The 23,782-nt window shown below is 38.5% G+C and overlaps 1 protein-coding gene across 13 annotated transcripts in view; it reads left to right on the top strand.

Moving 5' to 3' along the window:
* Positions 1-23,782, top strand: part of anks1b (ankyrin repeat and sterile alpha motif domain containing 1B) — an 810,941-nt gene that overhangs the window by 220,400 nt on the left and 566,759 nt on the right. For all 13 annotated transcript variants that reach the window (XM_072562474.1, XM_072562483.1, XM_072562481.1 and 10 more), the window contains one exon: positions 23,206-23,286. In XM_072562474.1, the coding sequence (XP_072418575.1) occupies positions 23,206-23,286 (81 nt within the window). The remainder of the gene's footprint in view (positions 1-23,205; positions 23,287-23,782) is intronic.

Below are 23,782 nucleotides of genomic sequence, written 5' to 3'. Positions count from 1 at the left end.
TGTGAAGTTTGCACATTCTCCCCGTGGCTGTGTGGGTTTCCTCCGGGTGCTCCGATTTCTTCCACAGTCCAAAAATGTGCAGATTAGGTGAATTGGCCATGCTAAATTGCCCATAGTGTTAGGTGAAGGGGTAAATATAGGGGAATAGGTCTGGGTGGGTTGCTCTTCGGAGGGTCGGTGTGGACTTGTTGGGGCGAAGGGCCTGTTTCCACACTGTAAGTAATCTAATCTAATCTACTTTAGTTTTGCTGTTCAAGTTAACATCCATTCTTTGCTTTCGTATCCTCTGTCTCCAGATTAAAGGAAACATTTGTCTTTTCAATCTTCCCGACTTGACTTGACATGACACTTTCATCAGTCTGTATAACTGTGCACAAAACACCTTCTGCTTCTCTTGAGTTTTTTTTTTGAATGTGTGTGTATTTTCAATGTTCTTACTTAAAAACTAATAGTCGCTTCACATTCTTCTGAGTTGAAATTCATCTACAATTGTGTAGAGCCCTGGTGAGATCTCACCTGGAGTATTGTGTGCAGATTTAGTTGTCTTTCTTGAGAAGGGATAACCTTGCAATTGAAGGCTCACCAGACTGATTCTTGGAATGATGGGATTGTCCTATCAGAAGGAGACTGGGCCTGTATTCTATAGACGTAGAATGAGAGGAAATCTTATTAAAAGATTTTTTAAAATTCTTACGGAGTTCACAAGGGCAAAGGAAGGAAGAGTGTTTGCCTTAGCCTGGAGTTTCTATAACCAAGGGGCACTCAGAATTTACAGGTCAGCCATTAAGACTGAAATTAAGAGATGTCTTCACTCAGAGGCTGGTGCATTTATTTGGAATTCTACCCCAGAGGACACTGGAGACTCAGATATTAAGTACGTTCAGGTAGAGATCAATTGACTTCAAAATAGCATAGATGCCAAGAGATGTGGAAATGTTGTGGGAAAATGGCGTTGAAGTTGAGTGGCAGAGCAGGTTTGCAGGGTCAAATGGCCTACATCTGTTGCGATTTCCTTCATTGCCATGTACAGATTTATCTTCCCTGTAGATTTCTGCAGACTTTCACAGTATTGCTCACATTTGATCATACTCTCCGATTTCATGAAGACAGGAAATTTTAGTCCCTCAAACGCAGTCCATCAAAGAATAAATTCTAATGTTTAGATCATTTATGTTTTACGAGATGAGCACAGCCCATGTATAATACAACTCTTCACATCTTTCCTTGTGCCATTGCCTTTTTGCTTCATGTCTGCCAGCCATTTGGCCTCAATCATATTAATTGTATGGTGCTGATATCTTTGCTAATGTGTGCCTTATTAAATGTTTGTTTAGAATTCATATGAACCGCATTCACTGCGTTTTGTCAATTAACTTTGCTTACTTTTCTGCTCCTGATAACAATTCTACATGGTTGATGAAGCATAGCCTGTATTTTGGAAATCCAGAGTGACCGGCTCACATTGCTACATTTTGGTTCAAGTGTTTGATAATGTTGTTATACTTTATACTGTATGGTTGCATTAGTACCTAACTAAACAGGATGTGGCTCTTGAGAAAAAGATGGCTGAGAGGTGACTACATGGAGGTTTTAAAACTTATCAAATAGTTCGATATGGTAGACACCGAAGACATTTCCTTTTGTGGGTTAGGGCCCATGAGTATCAGACAGTTGCTACTAAATCCCACAAGACATTCAGGAAAAGCTTAGTCACTGAGGAGGGATGACATTGCAGAACTCACTACCAAAAGGAGAGATTAAGGCTACTTTTAAGGATGCAATTAGAATTGAGCTAAATAAACGTAAGGGTGAAGGGAATAGAAGCTTATGTTGATGGGATGAAATGAAGAAGGCAGCTCATGTCAAGCCTAAACCAGATGGCCTGTTTCTGAGCTGCACATTCTTTGAAATTCGATGAAAGACTGTATTATCTACAACCTTTTTTTAACGGGAGGTGTTCCATTTGTTATCCTCCAGTTGTCTGGCACAATTGTCTTCACAGAATTTTAGAAACGTAGCCAGAGTCCTGAGAATTGCTGCTTTCTTTTCCCTCTGGCTCTATGCATGTAAACTGTCCGGGCTGGGTAGTGAGCAATGCGAAAAGCATTCAGCAATGACAGTAAATCAGTCTTTATATTTATCAGAACATCAGGATATGAATGTTCTGTATGGAGAAGATGTACTCCTTTGATTTTGAAGGTCATGTCTCAGTTGCCATATTCGTCTACCATGATAAAAACTGTAAGAACTGAGGATGCTGTAAATCAGAAACAAAAACAGAAATTAGTGGAAAAGCTCAATTGTTTCTGAGGAAGGGTCACTCGACCCTCAACTCTGATTTCTCTCCACAGATGTTGCCAGACCTGCTGAGCTTTTCCAGCAATTTCTGTCTTTGTTTCTGCCACCATGATGTGGACTTTACTTGTAGCAAGGTAATTGTACCTGATGAGGCAATACTTATATCAAGTTCTGAGGGGAGGTGATGGTATCATAGTACTGTCACTGGGTTAGTTATCCAGAGACACTGCTAATGTTCTGGGGGCTTGAGTTTGAATGTCACTATGGCAGAGTATGGAATTAAAAAACAAATTAAAAGTCTAATGATGACATGAATGCATTGTTGATTAGGAAACTAGAGAAGCCTTTACAATATCCTTCAGGGAAGGAGAGCTGCTGTCCTTTCTTGATTTGACCAATTGATGCAGTTTACCCATAGCAATGTGGCTGCCTCTTAACTACTTGCTGAACTGGCCTAACAAGCTGTGTCAAAGTGCTAAAATGTCTCAAAAACCTAGGCACTGGAAATAACGATAAATTGTGTTGATTCTGAAAAGTCCTAGTTCTAGAGTCAGAGGTTTTCAGCATGGGAACAGGCCCTTCATCCCAATTTGTCCATGCTGACCAGGATTCCTAAACCGAACTGGTCCCGTATGATAGCTAGTATGGTTAGTAATTAGATAGTAATATCTGTGTGCCAGAATTGAGAGCCATCTCCAAGATTAGTCAAAAAACACCCTGATGTAGCCATACTTGTAAAATCATACCTTGTAGACCATGACCTAGCCAACACCATCATTAGCCCTGGGTATGTCCCCTCCCATTGTCAGAATGGACCGAGCAGAAGGCCAGTAAATATTCAGGAGCAAGATTTCCTGGGAGTACTTAACCCTGACTCATAACCACCCACATCTCATGCCATCAGGTTAAACACCATTTCCTACAACAGAGTGATGACTTGTGCTCCACAACTTCATGCCCAACTATGCTGGCCCATTGCAGCTACAATATTGACATCTATCTAGCAATGTGAAAAAATTGACCAGATATGTTGTGCCAACGAGAAAATCGGACACCAGGGATTGATCTAAAAATTTAAAATCTGAGCTGGATAAAGCTTTTGTTCAGCAAAGCGATTAAGGGATATGGGGCAAAGGTAGATATATGGAGTTAAGCCACAGAACAGCCATCATCTCATTGAATGGTGAAACAGGCTCAAGGGGCTGAATGGCCTCCACCTGTCCCTATCTAACTTTTCCCTGGCCAATTACCACCCTGACAGTCTACACTCAATCATCAGTAAGTGATGGAAGGAGTCCTCAACAGTGCTGCAATCACCACCTTTCTGCTCAGTTTGGGTTTCACCAGTGCTATTCTGCCCTAGCCCGATTGCAGTCCTAGTTCAAAGATATGCCAATGAGCTACATTCCAGAGGGGGACATGACAGTGACTGCTATTGACATTAAGGCAGCATTTGACTGAGTGTGGCTTCAAGGAGATCCATCAAAATATAATCTATGGGAATTGGGGTTTGGAAATATCTCCACAGTTCAGTCATACCCAACTCAAAGCAAGATGCTTATTTTTGCTGGGGGTTAATACACTCAGCTCCCAGGGTTCCACAGGAATTCCTTAAGGTGGTGTTCTCGGCCCAACCATCTTCAGCTGCATCCTCAATGACCTTCCGTCCATCATAAGACCAGAAATGTAAACATTCAGCGATGATTGTACAGTATCCTGCACCATTTGATTTCTTAGATGCTGAAGTAGACAATGGCGAAATGTAGCAAGACCTAGACAATATCCAGGGCTGACAAGTGGCAAGTAACACTGTGTGACACCTGTGTGACAAATGACCATCTCCGCCAAGAGAATCCAACGTTTCCTCTTTATGTTTAATGGTGTTTCCATCACTGAATCCCCTGGGGTTACCATTGACTAGAAACTGAAATGGACATACCATATTAATACTGTGACTACAAGAGCAGGACAAAGGCTGGGAATACTAGTGTGAGTCACTGACCTCCTGACTTCTCAAAGCCTATCCATCTACAAGGCACCAGTCAGGAATCGGATGGAATGCTCCTAATTTTTCTCAGATTGGTGGAGCTCCAGCAACACTCAAGAAGCTTGACATCAGGTCAAATTAGCTTGATGGAAAGAATCAAACCACAAACCTTCACTCCTTCCACCACTGATGCTCGGTAGCAGGAATATGTGCCCTCTACAAGTTGTATTGCAATAACTTACAAGGCTGTTTAGACAGTACCTTGCAAATCTACGACCTGTACAATGTAGAAAGACGACAGCAGCAGATCCAGGAGTACACCATCTGTAAGTTGCCCTCTAAGCCCATCACCATCCTGACTTGGAATAATGACACTCTTCCTTCAATGTCACTGGGTCCAAATCCTGGAACTCCCTAACAGCATTGTGGGTATAGCTGCACCTAATGACTGCAGCTGGATGCTGCCTGAACTGCTGTGCTCTTCCAGCACCACTAATCCAGTATTTGGTTTTCAGCATCTGCAGTCATTGTTTTTACCTTCAAAAAGGCAGCCCACCATCACTTTCTCATGGATAACCAGGAATGCTGAATGAATGATAGTTCAGCCAGCAAAGTCCAAATTCATGAATAAATTTTTAAAAAAGCTAAAAGTTGGTCATGTAGCACCAATGATCTAATAGGATTTTTATTGCAGTTACTGTAATACATATATTACAGTCATAGGCATTTCTTGCCTAGGCTAATACTAAGATGTTCTGCTGCAAAGAGTAGTGTGTTTCCATCAACATATCATACTTGAAGTGGTCCCTCAAGTCAGATACTGTCATAAAATGAGATCATGAGCAGATCTCTTAAAGGTTTACTGCATGCCAGCTGTGAAACCTAGCACAGTAGCCATTAATATTTCAATCACTTGATAAAGGAAGCAATCTGATGTGGAGGTTATTGTACAAATATTGTCCAGAATCAAATGCCAGGGGATGTGAGAGAACACACCCACATGAGCCAGCTGCTCATTTCCTATTTTCGTGCAAGAGAAATTCTGGTCTTCAAGCTGGCATTTCACTCTGCTTGAAGCAGGGGCCATGCCTGATGGACTATACATTTGTATTCTACTATTATGTATACAGCATTTTATCTGTGGTTCCACTGTGGGTGGAAAGTTGGTTTCTAATAAAATAATTACATTTAAGAACGATGAGATGTTAACTTTTCTTCTCAAAGAGGATCAATACTTTTTATTTTCAATTCTGCTTTTCCAGTAAGGAAACAGTGGTATTCTAGTCACATTACAAGCTACCAATCCATTGGCCTGAGCTAAAGAACATGAGATGCAAGTTCACATCCACTGTAAACAAAAATGCTGATGCATGAGTGACCTTCTAGGGAAGGAAACCTGGCTTCCTCACCCAGTCTGGCCTTTGTGTCTCCGTACCTGGGCTCACTGCACTGTGAACTGACCTATCGAGCCACTATTTTAAGGAGAAGTATTGTTAATGCCTTTATCATTGGTAAGGTTCACCAATTCATTATGGTTCCAGTTGGGAGACCGAGATGTTTGAGGTGGATGAGCATCTTCTAGCCCTTTGGTTGAGCACTACCAGGTTAATTTGTAAACAAACTGCCTTCTCTTGTTAATTCCTTCTTCCCAACTTAAAGTAACTTGTGTTTAAAAGGAACCAATTTAACCAGGTTTTCTTGAGTTAATATAAAATGAGTTTATCCATTGCTTAACTTTAGTAATGAAGCATATGCACACATGCATGAGAAGTAAGAGCTAAGTCCCAAAAAATGAATAACAGAAGCAATGTTGTACAGCTCAGTCTGTCTTGAATTGTTCATCAGAAGCAGATAAGCTGTATGCTGGCTGGTGCAGCAATGGCTACTAAGCGTGTTGATGCTGGCAGTCGAACACTTGATTTTTCAGATTCTTAGTTTCCTTGTCTGATGAATGTTTCTGTCTCCTGATTCCTTTTTAACTGCTTTGCAGCACTTGGTGTGAGGGAGAGTCTTCCACTAGTGCAACACAGATGATGAGGGGATAGTTCTTTTGACTATGGCTTTCATAACACACTCATGTTCCAACCTGGATGATGTACATGAACACTTTCAGTTCCACTAGCCCAATTCAGTTTAGTTGAAACTGATGTCGTAACCACTGTGTTTGTGTATTCCTGGAGGATGAAGCAGATCTTTCTGTAAGAGCTGGCTTTGTGTGAGAGGTGAGAAAGAGTCAGCCCCTCATTATCTCTTTTTAAGTCTCTTCCCTGTTTGAACTTTTCCTTCCAATTCACATGCGAGACACTGTTTATTTTGCATAGAACCTTGGCAGGCAGGTACTGAATGTAAATCCATATTATTTTTTCCTGTCGTATTCCTCTTTTCAAAAACAATGTATTTTGGAATCAAAAGTGAAGCATATCTATAAATAATTTAAGGTTCTGATCCATGATCATGACAGTAGGATTGGGCATTAATCCCATATTGCATGAATGAACAAAAATGAAATGATTTCTGTTTTGTAGATCAGTTTTCATTCCCACTTATTTCAGTAGAATAACAAAACTGACAATGAAAAGCAATGTTTCTGAAATGGTAATTGCATAGACATCTATAATCGACATTCCAAATTTTAATTCATTGAAAACTTACAAAAGTTTGCAAACACAACATTCTCAAGTCTTCTGGATTATTTTAGTTTACTGATCCCACCAATGCCTTTAGTCAGAAAGTAAATAAAAATTAGATTACATTTTCTTATTAACTTTGCAAATAAGATTTAAGTAGGTGAGGTAGTGTTTTGTTGAGCTAAGTCTTTGCAACATGCCTTTGCAGTGTATTGATACAATTTAAAAGAAATGCTGATTCAATTTTTTTGTGAAAAACAAAGTATCTTGCAATTCACATGTGAATTAAAATATATATTTATGTTTATTTGTCAATGACTTGGAAAAGATTCACAAGTTATTCTGTCTCCATAAACGACATACTGATATGGCACTTTATCCATTTAAAAAAAAAGCTGAAAAATTACTTCATATATTTATTTGGCATATGTAAGAGGCCAATTTATTTAAAACGTAACCTTTTACAGGTTATCATTGAGGCATAAGGCTATTTCTATTACGGGGAATGTGCTCTCTTAAGAGCCGATTTTTGTTCATTCTGGCAACAGTCATGAGAAAGTTTGAGGTGTTTGAGCAATAAACTGACAGATGTCCCATACACCTTGCAAAAGCATTGTTCACTTTATGGTAGTGAAATCAATGTGGAATTGTGTTGATAATATTTGTTGAAGGCTGATGAAATATTACTTCTATACCAGTTAATTCAAGAATATATCTTTTTAACCATTGAGATTGGCCATGCTTTCTGTTTCTCAAAAGTACTGAAAAGCCAGCTTCAGGTTATTCATTGCTATCTGTTTATTCAAAGTGTCACTTGGCCTCGGACAGTAGCAATGCCACATTTTTAGATATCCAATAGTGAACCCTAGCTCCCTTGGTCTCCCACGTTTAAGCATTTAATGTATCAATGCTGCATTATTGAAGGGGCAGCTTATTGTGTATGATGCTTTGTATCCACCTGAATACTTCCTTCTAAAAGGTAGTGGGTTCTTGGCTCATGTTTCTTATTGAACTTACATTGGTAGAACAGGTTAATCTGTCATTTTAAGGAGAAAATGTAAAAAAAAATTCTGATTAACACATTAAACATTCCTGTACTAGTGTCCCACAATGTAATTTTAAAGGAAACTTTTTTTTAAAGCAAACCTTTAAACTACCTATATTCACATGTTTTGCAAGCTATGGAGTACTGTGATACAGTTATGCTACTTGTTTAGTAATTAAGAGACCTGGCCAATTAATCAGGAAACATTAGTTTATACCCCACCTTTGCAACTGGGGATTTAAAGATCAGCTTATCCAATACAATCTGGAATATGCATGAAATTCGGAATAAAAAGCATGGCGACCAAACCCTTGAAATAATCCCCCCCAGGGAGGGACATCTCCTGACTTTATCCTGCATGAATGATTATAAATCCACAGCAGTTTGAATGGTTCTTATCTCCTTGTGAAATAATCTAGTAAATTCCATTCAAGGAGATGGTACACCATCACTTTGTCCAGGGAAAATGTGGATGAGCAATGAATGCTTGGTTTATTAGTGGTGCTCATTGCATGAGCGAAGAAAATAAATGTAGAACGTGACTGATTCCAAGGAAGGGATTCACAAATGCAATGCAAGATTGTGAGAATTTGCAGGTGGGTATTGGGAAGTGGCAGTGATGAATATTTGTAGATTAATGTCCAATTGCATCCAATTGGATTCCATTCCTGAGTATGTTTTTCAGTTAATTTATGCACAATACAATATAATACAGTATAAAATAATAATTTTTAAGTCTAAGCAAACATTTGCATGTTCTAATATTAATATGGGATCTTTTTCATATGTATAAATGTTCATAAGTTGGGCATTTATAAATCAGGGACTGTCTGTACCGTTGTGTTGTTTCTTAACATAAGAACCAAATACAGAATAAACTAATTCAAGTTGATTAAATGTTTATGGGTTGCTACACCAACAGATAATGTAATATTCCCTCTCTTGTAATCCCCAGCTCATTAACCACTCCCTGGTTTGCAGATTCTGTCATCAAGCTCTGCGCAAGTACTCCCTGTTGCCAGGAGTGATCGAGTGGAGTTCGAGATGGTCTATATGAGTAATCGGATACTTGCAACCTTCCCTCTGCAGATAACATCTGCAGGACACGAAACTGTGTGCTCTATTTCTTCATCATAGTTATCCAAAGTCATCTGCTTCTAATGAAAAGTTTATCTAGCTCTTTACTGAAAGAGATGATTGACACAGAATAACTTTTTATTCTGGGTCTCTTTGCACATCACAATGGAATGGAGGTATAATGCAACATGCAAACTTGTGTAATTCATGGTCTCTGTTACACTCATGCAACTGGTAAGAGGGAGACTGTCAGGCTATTATCATGTGTATTCACGTGGATATTAGATGAAAGATCATTCTGTGTGGTAGACAGTGAGCTTATAATGTGAGCTCTATAAAATGAATTAGTGCTTGTAGCTGAATATGCCGTTTTACTAATTTCCAACAATTGAAGAGCTGTCCCCATCAGGTACAAACACCTTTAAGTGTAACAGGGAAGATATTTTATTAAATGGAATGATCACTGGCAGAAAGTGAAGTGGCAAGAATTCACACTTCTACTGGACATGTTATCAATCTGCGGATTTCAGAAAAGCCTTATACATTGATGACTGTTGCTGAGTCAAGCAGGAATTCAGGTTAGGCAATTAAGTGGGGCGGGGGGGGGGGGGGGGGGGAGGGGGTGAAACAATACCCCCAAGTAAAAAGCTGTTACACTAATTGTTCTATATGCTTAAGCTGGAATGTGAGAACTGTTTGTGGCTACTTCTTTCGTTCTTAAAATCAGTTTGCAGAATGTGACATGATTATGAAGGTGATAAATTATTTATATGCATGAATTTGAGAGAGGTATAGCTCATTAAACTTTATACAGATTCTGTTTAAAACCTGTGGTCAAAGCTTAAATTCATCAACTGGCTGAAACCAATCTTTTTTTTTGAAAAAATGTCCTGCAAGGTGAAATGCAGTTGTATCACACGAGGATCAATAGCAGAAATTAGTGCCCCAGACTAGATGCCTCCCTCAAATTGAGGGGCAACAAACAGACATGATTTAAGTTATTCAGAATTAGCAGAATGAAAATGGACACAAGAACGGGACAGGTTTGCAAAAAAATGATTTGCTATTTCCATTTGCTCAGGTAGGAGCAAAGAAATGATGGGTATGTTGCTGATATATTGGTGCTATAACACTACAAATATTATTTCATCATGACCTTCACTTTATCTAATGTATTTTAATCATTAACATCCTGACTTATGGATTAAGGCTCTTGACAAAAATACTACTTGCCAACAGCAGAATATTGTGAGCATAGAAAGGCTTCAATGTTGACCATTAATAATAAAAATGTGGTGTGATGTCATTGTAGATGTTCTCTTCGTCCCACTGTAACCCCATTCTAGCCAAACCACTTGCTGCATGTTCCAGCATTTTGCTCACGGAACGGGACAACGAGTGAAATATTGGGTGAGGCTGAAAAGGCACTCTCTGGGCTGCATCAGTGGTTTCCTAATTCATTTCAGTGGCACCTCTTGCATAGCTGCTTTAGCAGTTTGATGCCCCAGTTTTAAATAATGCCACATGCCAGCCAGTATGTTCTGTCAAACTGTAATATCTGTTCATTTCAGTCAACTAATGCTCAGGTGTTTGACTGTGAAATTGTGTTACATGTGTGCCTGATTATTGCACAAGTTAGCATTGGTGTTGGCAATTAACATAGCTTAATATAATTTGCACTTCATATTTATATAAGGACTGGATTTTCTCAGCTGGGATGACTTTGCGCATCTTTAAAAATGGCAGGTGGAATCCAGATGTGGAATACCCACTCCAATTTCCGACAGATCCAAGTTTTTGCTAGCAGAATAAGGAGATTGTTGTGTCATTCAGAGGACAGAAACCTTAAGTCCAAAGGAACATTTGTACTTGGCGCTGAGTTCAAACAGACCATCAAGTTTTTTTTTTCAAAGACCTTTACCTACATTATGGGAATCCTGAATTAAAGTAGACATAAGAGCTCTTGAAAGACAGTTAGGGTCTGTATATGTGTCTTGATTTGAAGTTCAGTGAATCTACTTCTCTTTAAACTTAAGATAAAATCACCTGAAGCTGCCAGTGAGAGTTAAAAGCACTGTTGCTTTGCTTAATAGGCCATCTCAGTGTAGATTGCAATAAATATTTAAGAAAAGAGCAGTTTGTGCTGTTTTGATTTACTAAGGGCTATTATGTCATTATGAGTATTTGGCTGAGTTTCAAACAAAGCTATCATTGCCTCAGCAGGGTTGCCTGCATTTGCAGTTTAAACTGGTTTTGAAGAATTTTTGAACTGCCTACCAAAGTAGACAAGTTTACATTTTCCCACATTATATTCCATGCTCCAAACTTTTTGCCCACTCTCAACTTTTCTGTGTTCTTTTGCAGATACCTTATGCCCTATTGACAAATTACTTTCCTATCTATCTTTGTCTCTTCAGCAAATCTTCCACAGTCCATAGATATGTAGGTTAGGTGGTTTGGCCATGCTAAATTGTCCCACAGTGTCCAGGGGTGTGCAGGCTCGGTGGATTTGCAATGGGAAATGCAGGGTTACACTGATAGGATGATGGGGAATTGGAGTGCTCCACCCCCGAGGCTCCCAGCCTCATTCCTGATTAAGGTCTTTTGCCCAAAACATTGATTTTCCTGCTACTCAGCGGCTGCCTGACCTGCTGTGCTCTTCAGAGGGTCTGTGTGGACTCGATGGGTGGAATGCCTTGCTTCCATATTGTAGGGATTCTATTAAATAGATGTTTGTCTGTTTTTATAAGAAATTAACCACTTGTGATTTAAATATTTGAATGGATATCAAGAATGGGCTTCTTATTTTCATCAAGTGCATATGGACGAGGGGCTTTTCCTAGCCCACAGATTGACATTAGGCTAGAAAGTATTGTACACTCTTGTATGTAACATTTCACCAATGATCATTTGATATGTTTCAGTTGAAGGTTGTGGGGATGGCCCTATACTATAATGAACCTTCTAACCAACCTGCCTCAGGACTCATCACGTACAAGCTACTTCTCTGGTGATTGGGCCTGACTCCATCTAACTCCCCACCTCCATGGAACAAAGATATTGGGTAATACCAGGCTATTTAAAATAAGATGGGTAAGCTGGGTTGAAAATTTCACTACTTCAAGTTCAAGCTTGATGGTGAAAATCCAACCCTAGTTGTAGAAAACATGTTGAGATATTTTAATGTGCTGTGTAAATTCTACGTCTATTTGATATTAGAAAATTTAAATGTTTTTTTCTTCTGAATAGCTGCTGAGGCTAAATCAATTGAAAGGTTCAGCACTGAGATTTGATAGATTCGTTTTTATGATGAAAGGTTATTAGGGATAACAGTGTCAGGACAGCTTGATGGATAAGGGATCTCCGATTTCTGACTTGTATCACATATCATGAGGCAGACGACATGGATTAACCAGTCTAGGATCTTCACAGTACGTGGTATATTGTGGAGTCTAATTATAACATGACCTGTTCTGCTGAATCATCCATTCACCTGAGGATTTGATGTCGTCTTACAATATTTTGAAGGAAATACAATAGCATATGAACTGATGATGATTCATCCATCCAAAATAAGAATATTATGCTACTACCTACCTTAGATGACATTTGAGTAGGTACATAGAGTGCTGCTGATACTGGGCAATGCACAACCTGATTTATGGATTTAAAATATCTATTTCATATACAAAGTACAGGCATGGATGTGTCAAAACTGTGAAACTATATTTTTAAAAATGGACACCGCTTTTAAGGTGCAAAGAAGAATCGTACTAGACTAAAATAATGTTTCAATTTTCCAGTCTTACTGCAAGACCTGTGGAGTTTCTCCAGTTTTCATTTAGAAAGGCTGCCACCATCTTAAAAACCCAGCATGTGATTTTTGTCAATATTTAGTTTCAGGTAGTTCTGAAACTTGAGAAAATACCTATTTACATATGAACCATTTGTGAAACTCAGATCATTTTGTTTAAGGATGAACTGTCAATGAAAGGGCAATAGCTATTTTAAGCTGTTTGTACAAGAATGTCATTTGAACAAACATCTTGCTTCATGTTCCCCAGGTTATGGTTCAGGTGAATGTTATAGCCCTTATGGAAGTTCAAATATTTTCAGGGATGACTTGCGACAAACAAATTGAGCCTTATCTATTACATTGAAACTGTTCTGGTGTGTTTTTTAAACATTTTTGTTTGTCATTTCTTGTCTGTCTTAGCAATTCTGCAGTTAGAACTGTGTACTTGTTAAGAAAAATATCAAATAATTTAATGAATTGGTTGACTAGTGTTAACAATTGTACCTATGCGTGGTTATAAAGATGTGTAGTTCAGTCTCTATTTTGCGCAACACAATGTATAAGTTACAATGCCATACTTCACACACTTTACTGCTTGAGGGAAACGGATTTGCATAGTTTAAAGTGGCTTCTTACTGACTATATTAATTTACTACCAGGAGAAATTGAGGTGTTGTTGTGGGAATTTGCAGAATTACCAGCTGGATAAGAGGTGATTTCCTTACCTATGAGGAAACTAACATCAGGAGCTCCATAATTATATTTTCTCAGCAAAAATGATCATGTATTGGAATGCCGTTTCAAGTTTCAATTCTCAGGATGTGGCTTTTTTTTCATTCTTCGGATTAAAAGGGCTGGCCAGGACACTGTGTTTCTTTGCCAAAGGGATGTTTGTAAACCCAGTCAGTCGCTTTTACCAGAAGCTGACAAAGGCATTTGGTTTTGTGCGACTTGAACTTTGTATGACTAACTTGTCCAGCCATATTTGTTTTAAGGTATAGATTTGTGCATTCTGTCTGCAAAAAGGGCTTTGAAGTTCTGCAGATCTTTCAAAGTCATGTTCCAGGATGTTCTTCTAATTTTTTCTTCTAATCTGCAAGGCTGCAGATTAGAAGAAAAAATTCAAACAGCTGCCCTACTCTTCATTCAAAATAAAATTGGTTTGAGTGAGGTTATCAATGTGGTCTTTAAAATACCAAGAGGCAGAGGTAATGTAGATGTAAGCCAACTAATTAGTTTGCCAGTAGAAGCTCTACTTGAGGGCATAAGTACTAAATTAATTAGCCTCAAGTGAGAATAGTGATTCAAATAAATAACTTTTCCTAAATTGTTAAATGTGTGGAACAGACCAAGGCAAAGCCAGTTAATGCTGTTCTCTAATTAGCATTTTTAAACTGACTGCATAGAGACAGACTTGAAGGTTATAAGGATAAATATGGATTGAGGTGTTCACCTTCGATTTTAAATGTGGTGCATTTCAAACCTTTTAATGTTTGGATTATTCCATAGAAAGAAGTTGACCAAAAACAATGGCTCATAAGGTTAGGTGGATATCTGGAGTTTTGCTTGATTCCCTGGATAGTAAGGGAAGCTTTATAAGAATATCTCATACATGAGTTGTGGATGAAAATGAATTGAAAGACAGTTTTACACTTCCTGGTTTCCTGTGCCCATTTAATTTGTTTTGAATGAAAAGATAGCCAGAATTTTATATACAAGATGGATGACAGACCGTGAAAATAAATTGCCTACACCTACTGAATGTATCTGCTTTTCTGTTGTTGCTGTGGGTTTGCATTTTATTTGCATTAGTCTTAACATTGGAGAAGAAATGCCATCTCCTGAGGTCAAAATTGATGTTAGTGTTAGGCAGAATTTTCTTGTTAAATATTTTACTTAATGAAGGACGGAATAGCAGAAAGGTACTTTGGGAATCAGAAAGAATAATTTAATTTATATTGCTTTAACATTTCATCTATCCCTCAAATAACTACTTGCAACAGAATTATACTTGCCACAGTTTAAATCAGTAGCTAAGGAAAATATTACATCAAATCGTCAGAGTTCCTGCAGTGAGGATAGAGACCATTCAGCCCATTGAGTCTGCAATGTCCCTCCAAAGAGCATCCCATCCTGACTCTTAGAATTTAGGGCAAGTCAGTGAAATGGCTGGGAAATCAGATGAGTGGCAGAAAGTTGGGAAAATGGGTAAGTACTCAAATTGGCCGGATGTGACCAGTGGTGTCTCACATGGATCTGTGATAGGGCCTCAATTGTTCACATTTATTTATTAATCAATTGGATAATGGCATAGGAAGTCATATGTCCAAATTTATGATGACACAAAATTAGGTGACATGGTAGAGAGTGCATAAGAGCTATTTCTCAGTTTTGGTGAATGAGCAAAACAGCGACAGATAAATTTCAAAGTAAACAATTGTGAACTTATTGATTTTAGACCAGAAAATGACAGATGTTCTAGATGGTTAGAGGTCAAATACATTGGATGCCCAAAGCATCTTAGGGGTTCAGGTGCAGCAGATGCAGAAAATAATCAAACCAGCAAATTGAATGCTGGTCTTTATATCTAGAGAATTGGAGTATAAAGATGCAGAGGTTATGCTTCAGCCATACGAAACCCTGGTTAGACTCACTTGGGGTATGTGAGCAGATCCAGGCACCCCATTTTAAGAAGGATATCTTGGTTTGGTTAGGAATATAACAAGTTTACAAAAGTGATACTTCCAACTTCAGGGACAAAGTCATGAGGAGAAATTGTACAAAGTAGGTGTTTTCTCTAGAATTTAGATAGTGAGAGAGTGAGCTGATCAACGTCTTCAAGCTATTAACAGGAAAGGACCAGGTAGAGAAAGATAAATGGTTTCCCTTGATTGAAGATTCTAGAACAAGAGGGTATAGGGCCAGACTGTTTAGGAGAGATTTTAGGAAGCACATTCGAAACAAAGACTGGTGGATGCTTGAAACACTTTTCCACAAATTGTTGTTGAATTTAGATCCGTTGTTAATTTTAAATCTGAGAAAGATAAAGTTTTAGTAAGCAGAACTATTAAGGGAAATAGCCAAAAGAAGGTACATGGAGCTAGGTCACAGAGCAGCCATGATCTTAATGAATGGCCTACTCGTGTTCCTGTGTCCCTATGTTCCCGCCACCACACCATCTGTTAATCAAAGCAGTCCAGCAGATATTACTTTGTAAACTCATGAACAGCAGCAACCTGTTTTTGTCCACGTTTAAAGAGAGGAGGATTTAAAGAAAAAGTCAGACCATGGCAATTTAAATAACGAGTCTGGTTATTTGTATTTTGTCAATTTGCGGTTCCCTTGCAGCAGCCTGAATGTAGCCTGTTGAAATATGGCATGAAGTTTAAATGCCCTGCTGAGTTTGAGTTTCCCTCCTATGTGAATCATTTCACTTCCCCTTCTTGCTGTCGGTAGGAATCTGAATTGTCAGATTTGAGTGGGGGAGGGGGGTTGGATTTCCACATCCAGGTTCCTTCTGCCATTTTGAAGGCCCATGGAATCTTCCAACTTTGTGAAAATCCATCCTTGAGTGGAGTTCAGTTCAATAATGTATAACGTTGTTGAATTAGTGTCTAAATGTTGCTGATGTTGTAATCTCAATGACACATTATTGAGTTGCGTTGACAGCACATTTAGAAATCAAGCTTTCCACAGTTCCCCGAGGAGCTATTCAACAAGGCCCATCCATCAGCAGCCTTCAGCTCATCTTGCACACGTTGTTGCATGTACTGTTCTCTAAGTCTGCCTTAAAAAAAAGTTTGTTTAAAAAAACTTCATATTGTATGATAAAACAGCAACATTTCTGCCTGAAATAGATCAAGTCATCTGTTGGATGAAGCTGACAGCAATGAAATATTTGAGAAAACCACACTGCTCCTCCTCTTTTATATAAATATTCCTTCTGTAACACATGCTTTACGTAACATAGATTTTAATTTTAAAAAAGGCTGGCTTATGTATCTGTGGCAATTTTTGCTTATGTTTTGAAACCATCACAAACAATCCTCCCTCCCCGTGACTTGCAGTGGTTTACTGCCTTCTGGAAAACTCTCTGATTTCTCAAAGGTGTCCTTGTTCCCCTTTCCACCCTCTTGGTCTTAAGATCAGAAACTTGGCATGAAAGGAATGTGATTGAATACATGTCTATTTAACATGGACTATTCAATTGGAGCACAATTGATCAACTTTGGCATTCCATATCTTGAGTTTTAATTAAAACTCATCATATATATTAGAAATTTGAATGTTTAATTAAATTTCAATCCAATAGGTTTAAGTTCATTATGCTGAGTGCTTTAATATTTCATGATATGTTCCCAGGGAAATGCTATTATTTGGTCTCAACTTGTTTATCTGCAGTAACAGTAATGTTCACCATCACCTATTTTACAGTATTGTAGGGGTATAGAAAAAGTCCTGATGTTGTACTGTTCATTGTGCTCTTCTGAACTGAACAACAAACTCAATGAAATGATGCTATGCACAGCCAATGGTGTGATTGATTTAATCTGCAGAATTATTGAATCCTTTGTATTTTTAGTCTAATGGTAGAACATGCATATCCCATTTATAGATTATTAAACAATATGAAATTGAAAGGATTTGCACACTGGTGCTCGAATGAATGATAGGCTTTTGTATCTGCTTCATTTCCAGGTATGTGGCATTGACTGAATCTTAGCTAATTTGTCACAATGCATATTGTGCATAAAGACTGCATTTTTTTATTTTTCTGCTTTCAATTAAAAAGGAAAAGTAGTGTTTTCAAAACAAGGGCTGTGGAAGGGAATGCTGCATTTGCTTAAAAAAAGAATCAAGCTGCAGCATTTATTGTAAGCATTCTTAACATTGCTGTTTGTTGAACCAGTGGGGGAGGTTTAGCTGAACACAAACTGGCATCAGGGAGTTTGTACAAAAGTGAGATTCAGTCTGCTAAGATTACAGAGGGATCTTGATCAATTGGGTCAATTGACTCAGGAGCTTAATTATAGATAACTGCGAGGTATTGCATTTTGGTAAAACAAACAAGGGCAAGACTAATACAATTAATGGTAGAGACCTGGGTAATGTTGTAGAACAGAGAGGTCTAGGGGTTCAGGTACATAGTTCTTTGAAATTTGTATTAAGGGTAGACAGGGTGGTTAAGAATGTGTTTAGCACATTTGCCTTTGCTCAGACTTTTCAATATTGGAGTTGGAATGTCATGTTGAGGTTGTACAGAATGTTTTTGAGGCCACTTTTGGAGTACTGTCTACAGTTCTAGTCTCCATGCTATAGGAAGGATACTGCTAAATTGGATAGGGTTCAGAAGTTTTATCAGGATGTTGCAGGGTTTCAGTTTCAGAGAGAGGCTGAATAGGCTGGGACGTCTTTCACTGGAGCGGTGACCTTTTATAGAGTTTATAAAGTCATGAAGGGTATAGACAAGGTGAATAGCAAAGTCTTTTCCTTAGGGGGGACACATTTGAACGTGAGAGGAGAGAGACTTAAAAGAACCTGAGGGGCAACCTGTTCGTGCACAATGATTACTGTGTGGAATGAACATCCAGAGGAAGTGGTGGATGTGGGTACAGTTAGAAACCTAAAAGACATTTGGACAAATACATGAATAAGAAAGGTTTAAAGGGATAGAGGCCAAATGCAGGCAAATAGGACTAGTTTTGCTTGAGAAACTTGGTTGGAATGGAGGAGTTGGACCAAAGGGTCTGTTTCCTTCCAGATGACTTTGACTCCAACAGGTTAATCTGGAGGGTAGTGACAAGACAACAGCTATGGCTTCCAGGCGGCTGAATAATTTGGGGATGTGAATGAGGGAGTTAGTACCCAACAAACTTCAAAATAGGGAGGTGCTGTCCTTTTCTCTGCACTAAAAAAAATCACCTAAACCCTGGAGGAAACCATTTTACTTTCCCTCAGCAGTGGCAACAAGTTGTTGCTTTAACCAACAAGTCAGAGACCTTTTATAATTTGGGAAATAATTGGCCTGTACTCCTGCAAGTAGGTGAAAAAGATGATAAAGAAAAAGAGGTTGATTAACAGCAAGGCCCAGTGAACCAAAAAACCAAAACTCTGTAAGCCCTGTGGACAGGGGCAATTGAACTGCCTTCCTATTTTACCCACCACCAGTGTTTTTGTCTGTTTGCATGTGTATGCGCGTTTTATAAGAGGTTGGGATTTTAATTGCGAGAGTTGTATGTCAGCAGTTAATAATTTTAGTAATAAACCATAATCCTTGTTAAATCCATACTTTCTGTCAAACTGGGTCTGAAAGAGAGGAAATTGGGGAATTTCCTGTGTTTTTTTTAAAATCTTGAACTTTTGTGAAATACTCTAGGAGTAGTCATAGAGTTATACAGCACAGAAACAGACCTTTTGGTCCAACTCATCCACACTGGCCAGATATCCTAAACTGATCTAGTCCTGTTTGCCAGCATTTGGTCAAAATCCCTCTAAACTCTTCCTATTTGTGTACCCATCCAGATGCCTTTTAAAATGATGTAATTGTACCAGCCTTCACTACTGCCTCTGGCAACTCATTCCATATGCATACTACCCACTTGTGGATAACTTACCCCACAGGTCCCTTTTAGATCTTTCCCCTCTCATCTTAAACCTGTGCTGTCAAGTTTTGGACTCCTTTACCCTGGGAAAAAAGACCTTGGCTATTCAACCCATCCATGCCCTTCATGATTTTATAAACTGCTATAAGGTCACACTCAACCTCTGATGTCCGGCATATTAATCCTTTCCCTCTACCTCAAACCCTTCAATCATGATAACATCCTTTGTAAATCTTTTGTGAACTCTTTTAAGTTTAATAGCATCTTTCCTATAGCAGGGAGACCAGAATTGAATGCAGTATTCTAAAAGCTGCCTCACTGATGTCCTGTAAAGCCATAACATGACATCTCAACTCCTATAGTTAATACGCTGACCAATGAAGGCAAGTGCGTCACTACCCTGTCTACCTGTGACTCCACTTTCGAGGAACTATGCACCTGTACCCTGGGACACTGTGTTCAGCAGCACTCCCCAGGGCCCTGCTATTTAGTGTGTAAGTTGTACCCTGGTTTATCTTACCAAAATGCAACACCTCAGATTTATCTAAATTAAACTCCAGCTGCCATTCCTCAGCCCATTGGCCCATTTAATCAAGGTCCCAGTGAGCTGAGATAACCTCCTTCACTCTCCACTGCACCACCAGTTTTGATGTCATCTGCAAACCTACTGACCATACCTGCTATGTTCACCTCCAAATTATTTATATAAATGGCAAAAAGCAGAGGACCCAGCACTGATCCTGGTGGCACACCGCTAGTCAGAGGCTTCCAGTCTGAAAATCAACCCTCCACCACCACCCTTTGCCTCCAACCTTCAAGCCAATTTTGTATTCAGATGACTAGTCACCCCTGGATACCATGTGATCTAACCTTGCTAGCCAGACCTACGAAGCAGAATCTTAAATGCCTTGCTGAACTCCCTAGAGACAACGTCTCCTGCTCTGCCATCTTCCATCATCTTTGTCACTTCTTCAAAAGATTCAATCAAGTTTGAGAGACACAATTCCCATCCACAAAACCGTGTTAACTATCCTAATCAGTTCTTGCCTTTCCAAATGCATGTAACTCCTGTCTATCAGAATCCCTTCTGACAGCTTACACACCACTGACTTCAGGCTCACTGTTTTTTGGTTCCCTGGTTTTTCGTTATCATTTTTCTTAAATAGTTGGGGCTTGATTTACAGTTTGCTTCCCCAAAATGAACTGTATGAGACCTGTGGAACAAAAGTGATCTGGGCAAATATTAAAGTTCACATTTATTAGAACAAAGCTTAAATGGTCAGACGTAAGAACTGGCTCTTACACCTGTTTGAATGACACACACTCTGGCAATTGAATCTCAATATCATCAATTGTAACACTTCATTAACTTAAAATTGCTGTGAATTTACCTATGCCACTGTTTTGCAAAATTCACTGCCAGCTAGTTGCTGATGTGTGTTACTTGCAAAGTTGTCATCCTTTGAAAACATTCCTGATTTTGAGGAGAGCCCTCCTTGCAATTAGGACTTGCCTGAAAATACTGCTATTTATCAGCTATCAAGTGTCTAGAAAGTGTTAATTGTATCATGTTGTGAAAGTTTGTGATTTCATCCATTACTTCCATCACAATGAGTGCTATTCAGACAGACCATGTAATGAAAAAATAAGGAGTCAAACCTTGTCCCAGAAAGTGAGGCTTTGGTCTGTCACAAAGCTAAGTTTGTTTGTGGAGGTAGAGGTTTCCCATTGTGATGGCTGCTTGTAAAATGAAATTCATATGTGGGTTTGACTAATAATTCATATACACTTGCTGGTAAGTTGTCAATATCAGGAATAGAAAGGTAAATCTTTTTTTTTGGTTGATGTTCGTTATTGTATTATTTCTGAACTTATTTGGTTACATTCATTTTAATGGGCAGCTGTTCTGAGTGACATAATGACCACCATCACATGATCTATCTTGCAGGCATCATGAAAATCACCTGGGTGGGGGGTGGGTATGTATATCTTCATTCCAAATGGAGCTTGATGTACCACAGATATTATTATGATACTTATGACAAAGAAGTGGTATTGAATTTCTAGTTCAATAACCATCTGTCACATTCATGTGCTCTGTAATTCACATGGAATCTCCATACACAATGGTAACATATACTTATTAAAAATGACCAATGACAAATAAGATAAGTGTCATCATTTCTCTGGTTCAAATTCGTTAGAATTTACTCCAATTGCAATATGTAGGAGTCCATGCTGACCTCTAGTTTTTGATCTATGTCAACACTTTATGCATGTGTTTGAGTTCTCGTACTCTGAACCACTGCCTTGACATGTGTTCATTGGGGCATGGTTACATTTGGGCCAAGGTTACGCTTCCCCTAAGCCTATAATGGCTGGCTCGCCCACCCACTTGCTGCATTCCACAACCTGGGCACATACCTATGGTATATGGATTGGTCCTGAATTCAGAAGCCCTGCCATCATTTGGAAAAAAATAATCAATGGGAAATTGAGCTTATTAAATGATGATTGCCATGAATAATCTACTCACACTATGAAACAATTGATGTAGACAGGCGGACAAGACTTCGAAGACATTTAAAATAAAGATTTGCTGGGAAAATGCAGAAAGGAATACAGTTGCATCTTTTTGCATTTTTTCAATTACCCACTTGGGGTTTCTAGAGAATCTTTTCAATTTTATCATTGCATAACCGTTTGCTTTTCATATCCAGCTTGTTAAAACATTTAAAATAAATTACTGTTGGAGACTTCTTTTCAGATAACAACATTTGAACACATTTTACACATCATTAGTGAAAAAATATTGTAATTCTGCAATTTGCAAACATTTTGAATCACAGGTTTTATAATTTTGTCTAAGATTGCTGGTGACAATATTACAAGTCAGCTGGTGTGATTTGTCAAGAGGAGGAGTTATCACTGGAATACAATTACATTATGGTCAAATGCGTCTATATCTGGGCAGTGAGATAAAGACTCGTGGGGATGGTGATTAGCAATATGGGCAGAATTATAGACAGTCTAAAAAAAAAGCACTCTTAACGTTGATTGTAAAATAATAAATGATAAAATTTATAGCACAATACTGACAAAAAGTGACCATATCCAATAATGGCATGTACTGTTATGTGAATGAACATAACTACCAATTAACATTTTATTATTAGGATGAGGTGGATTTGGGTCATACTAGTGAGAAATAAAATGCTCTTTTGTATTTTTGAATCTTGCTTGAGAAAAAGATGAACTGGAAGAAATATTTCGCATTGGGATAGGATGTTTGGCAAAATACACAGCCTCCTCTTAAATTTCATTTGAATTCTGGAGTTTGTGGTGGGAAATATTTTTCTTTGAACATGATCATAAAATGGGTGGCATTTATCACAGTTCAAGCACAACATTACAGCACAGATTACTCTTCTATTCTGTTGTAATGTGCTAAACCACCCAGGCGCAAAATACAGAATGTAGATCAAAGCGTGTAAAAAAGACCAAATTCTTGAATTATCTTTGACATAAAAAGAATCATTTAAGGATAATTGGATTTAGTTATAGCAATTTAGAAATTTAGCACTTTCTGGTAACCTTATGGAATTTGATCTGCTGGCAATTAAAAGCACTTCAGTTTGATTTAAAATTCACTTGGATGAACCTGCAAGGCCACTGATAGTGTGCACTGGGTTATGCATGGATTTAAATTGTTAAATGATGCTGACCTTATTTTTGTTAGAAAGCTCAGCTTTTATTTTTGTGTTTCCTTTCAGCATTTGGCGAGGGCCCAACGTCAATTGTACAGACACTTCTGGTTATACAGCCTTACATCATGCTGCTTTGAATGGACACAAGTAAGTATTGGGGATTTAGTTACAGTACACAACTGGATACAAATTAAACCTTTCTTGTGATTTCTTCCCCCCCACCCCCACCCCCTCCATTTTAAGGGAAACTAGTTCCTTGCACATAGGAGTCATCACTGACAAAAGCCTACCAGATCATTGTGCACAGAACTAGAACTGTTGGTTTATTGTAGGCCACTTAGCCAGAATTCTTATCCACTCGGAAATGCTCAAATATATACATCAACTAGAACAGGGAAGTTTGAAGTCCAACTATCTCCCTTAAAGGAGGCCATTATCTTTGTGGGCAAAGGAGAAATCAATGAAGTAAAGCAGCAATTAGATCTAGAATTAAAGTAATAATGCCTATTTGTTTGTAAACAGTGGCACCAAACTTGTGTAGGTGGTTTTTGTAAGTATTGAAATAAACCTAAATTTGTCTGAAATGAATGATGCTCTACTGAGGGATAGTTTACGGAGATGGAAAATTGATTAGCAGACGAAA

The sequence above is a fragment of the Chiloscyllium punctatum genome, chromosome 44 (genome assembly GCF_047496795.1).
Source record: "Chiloscyllium punctatum isolate Juve2018m chromosome 44, sChiPun1.3, whole genome shotgun sequence".
Lineage (NCBI taxonomy): Eukaryota > Metazoa > Chordata > Chondrichthyes > Orectolobiformes > Hemiscylliidae > Chiloscyllium > Chiloscyllium punctatum.
The sequence above is the reverse complement of the archived record's forward strand: the minus strand, read 5'-3'. Positions and strand labels throughout refer to the sequence as shown.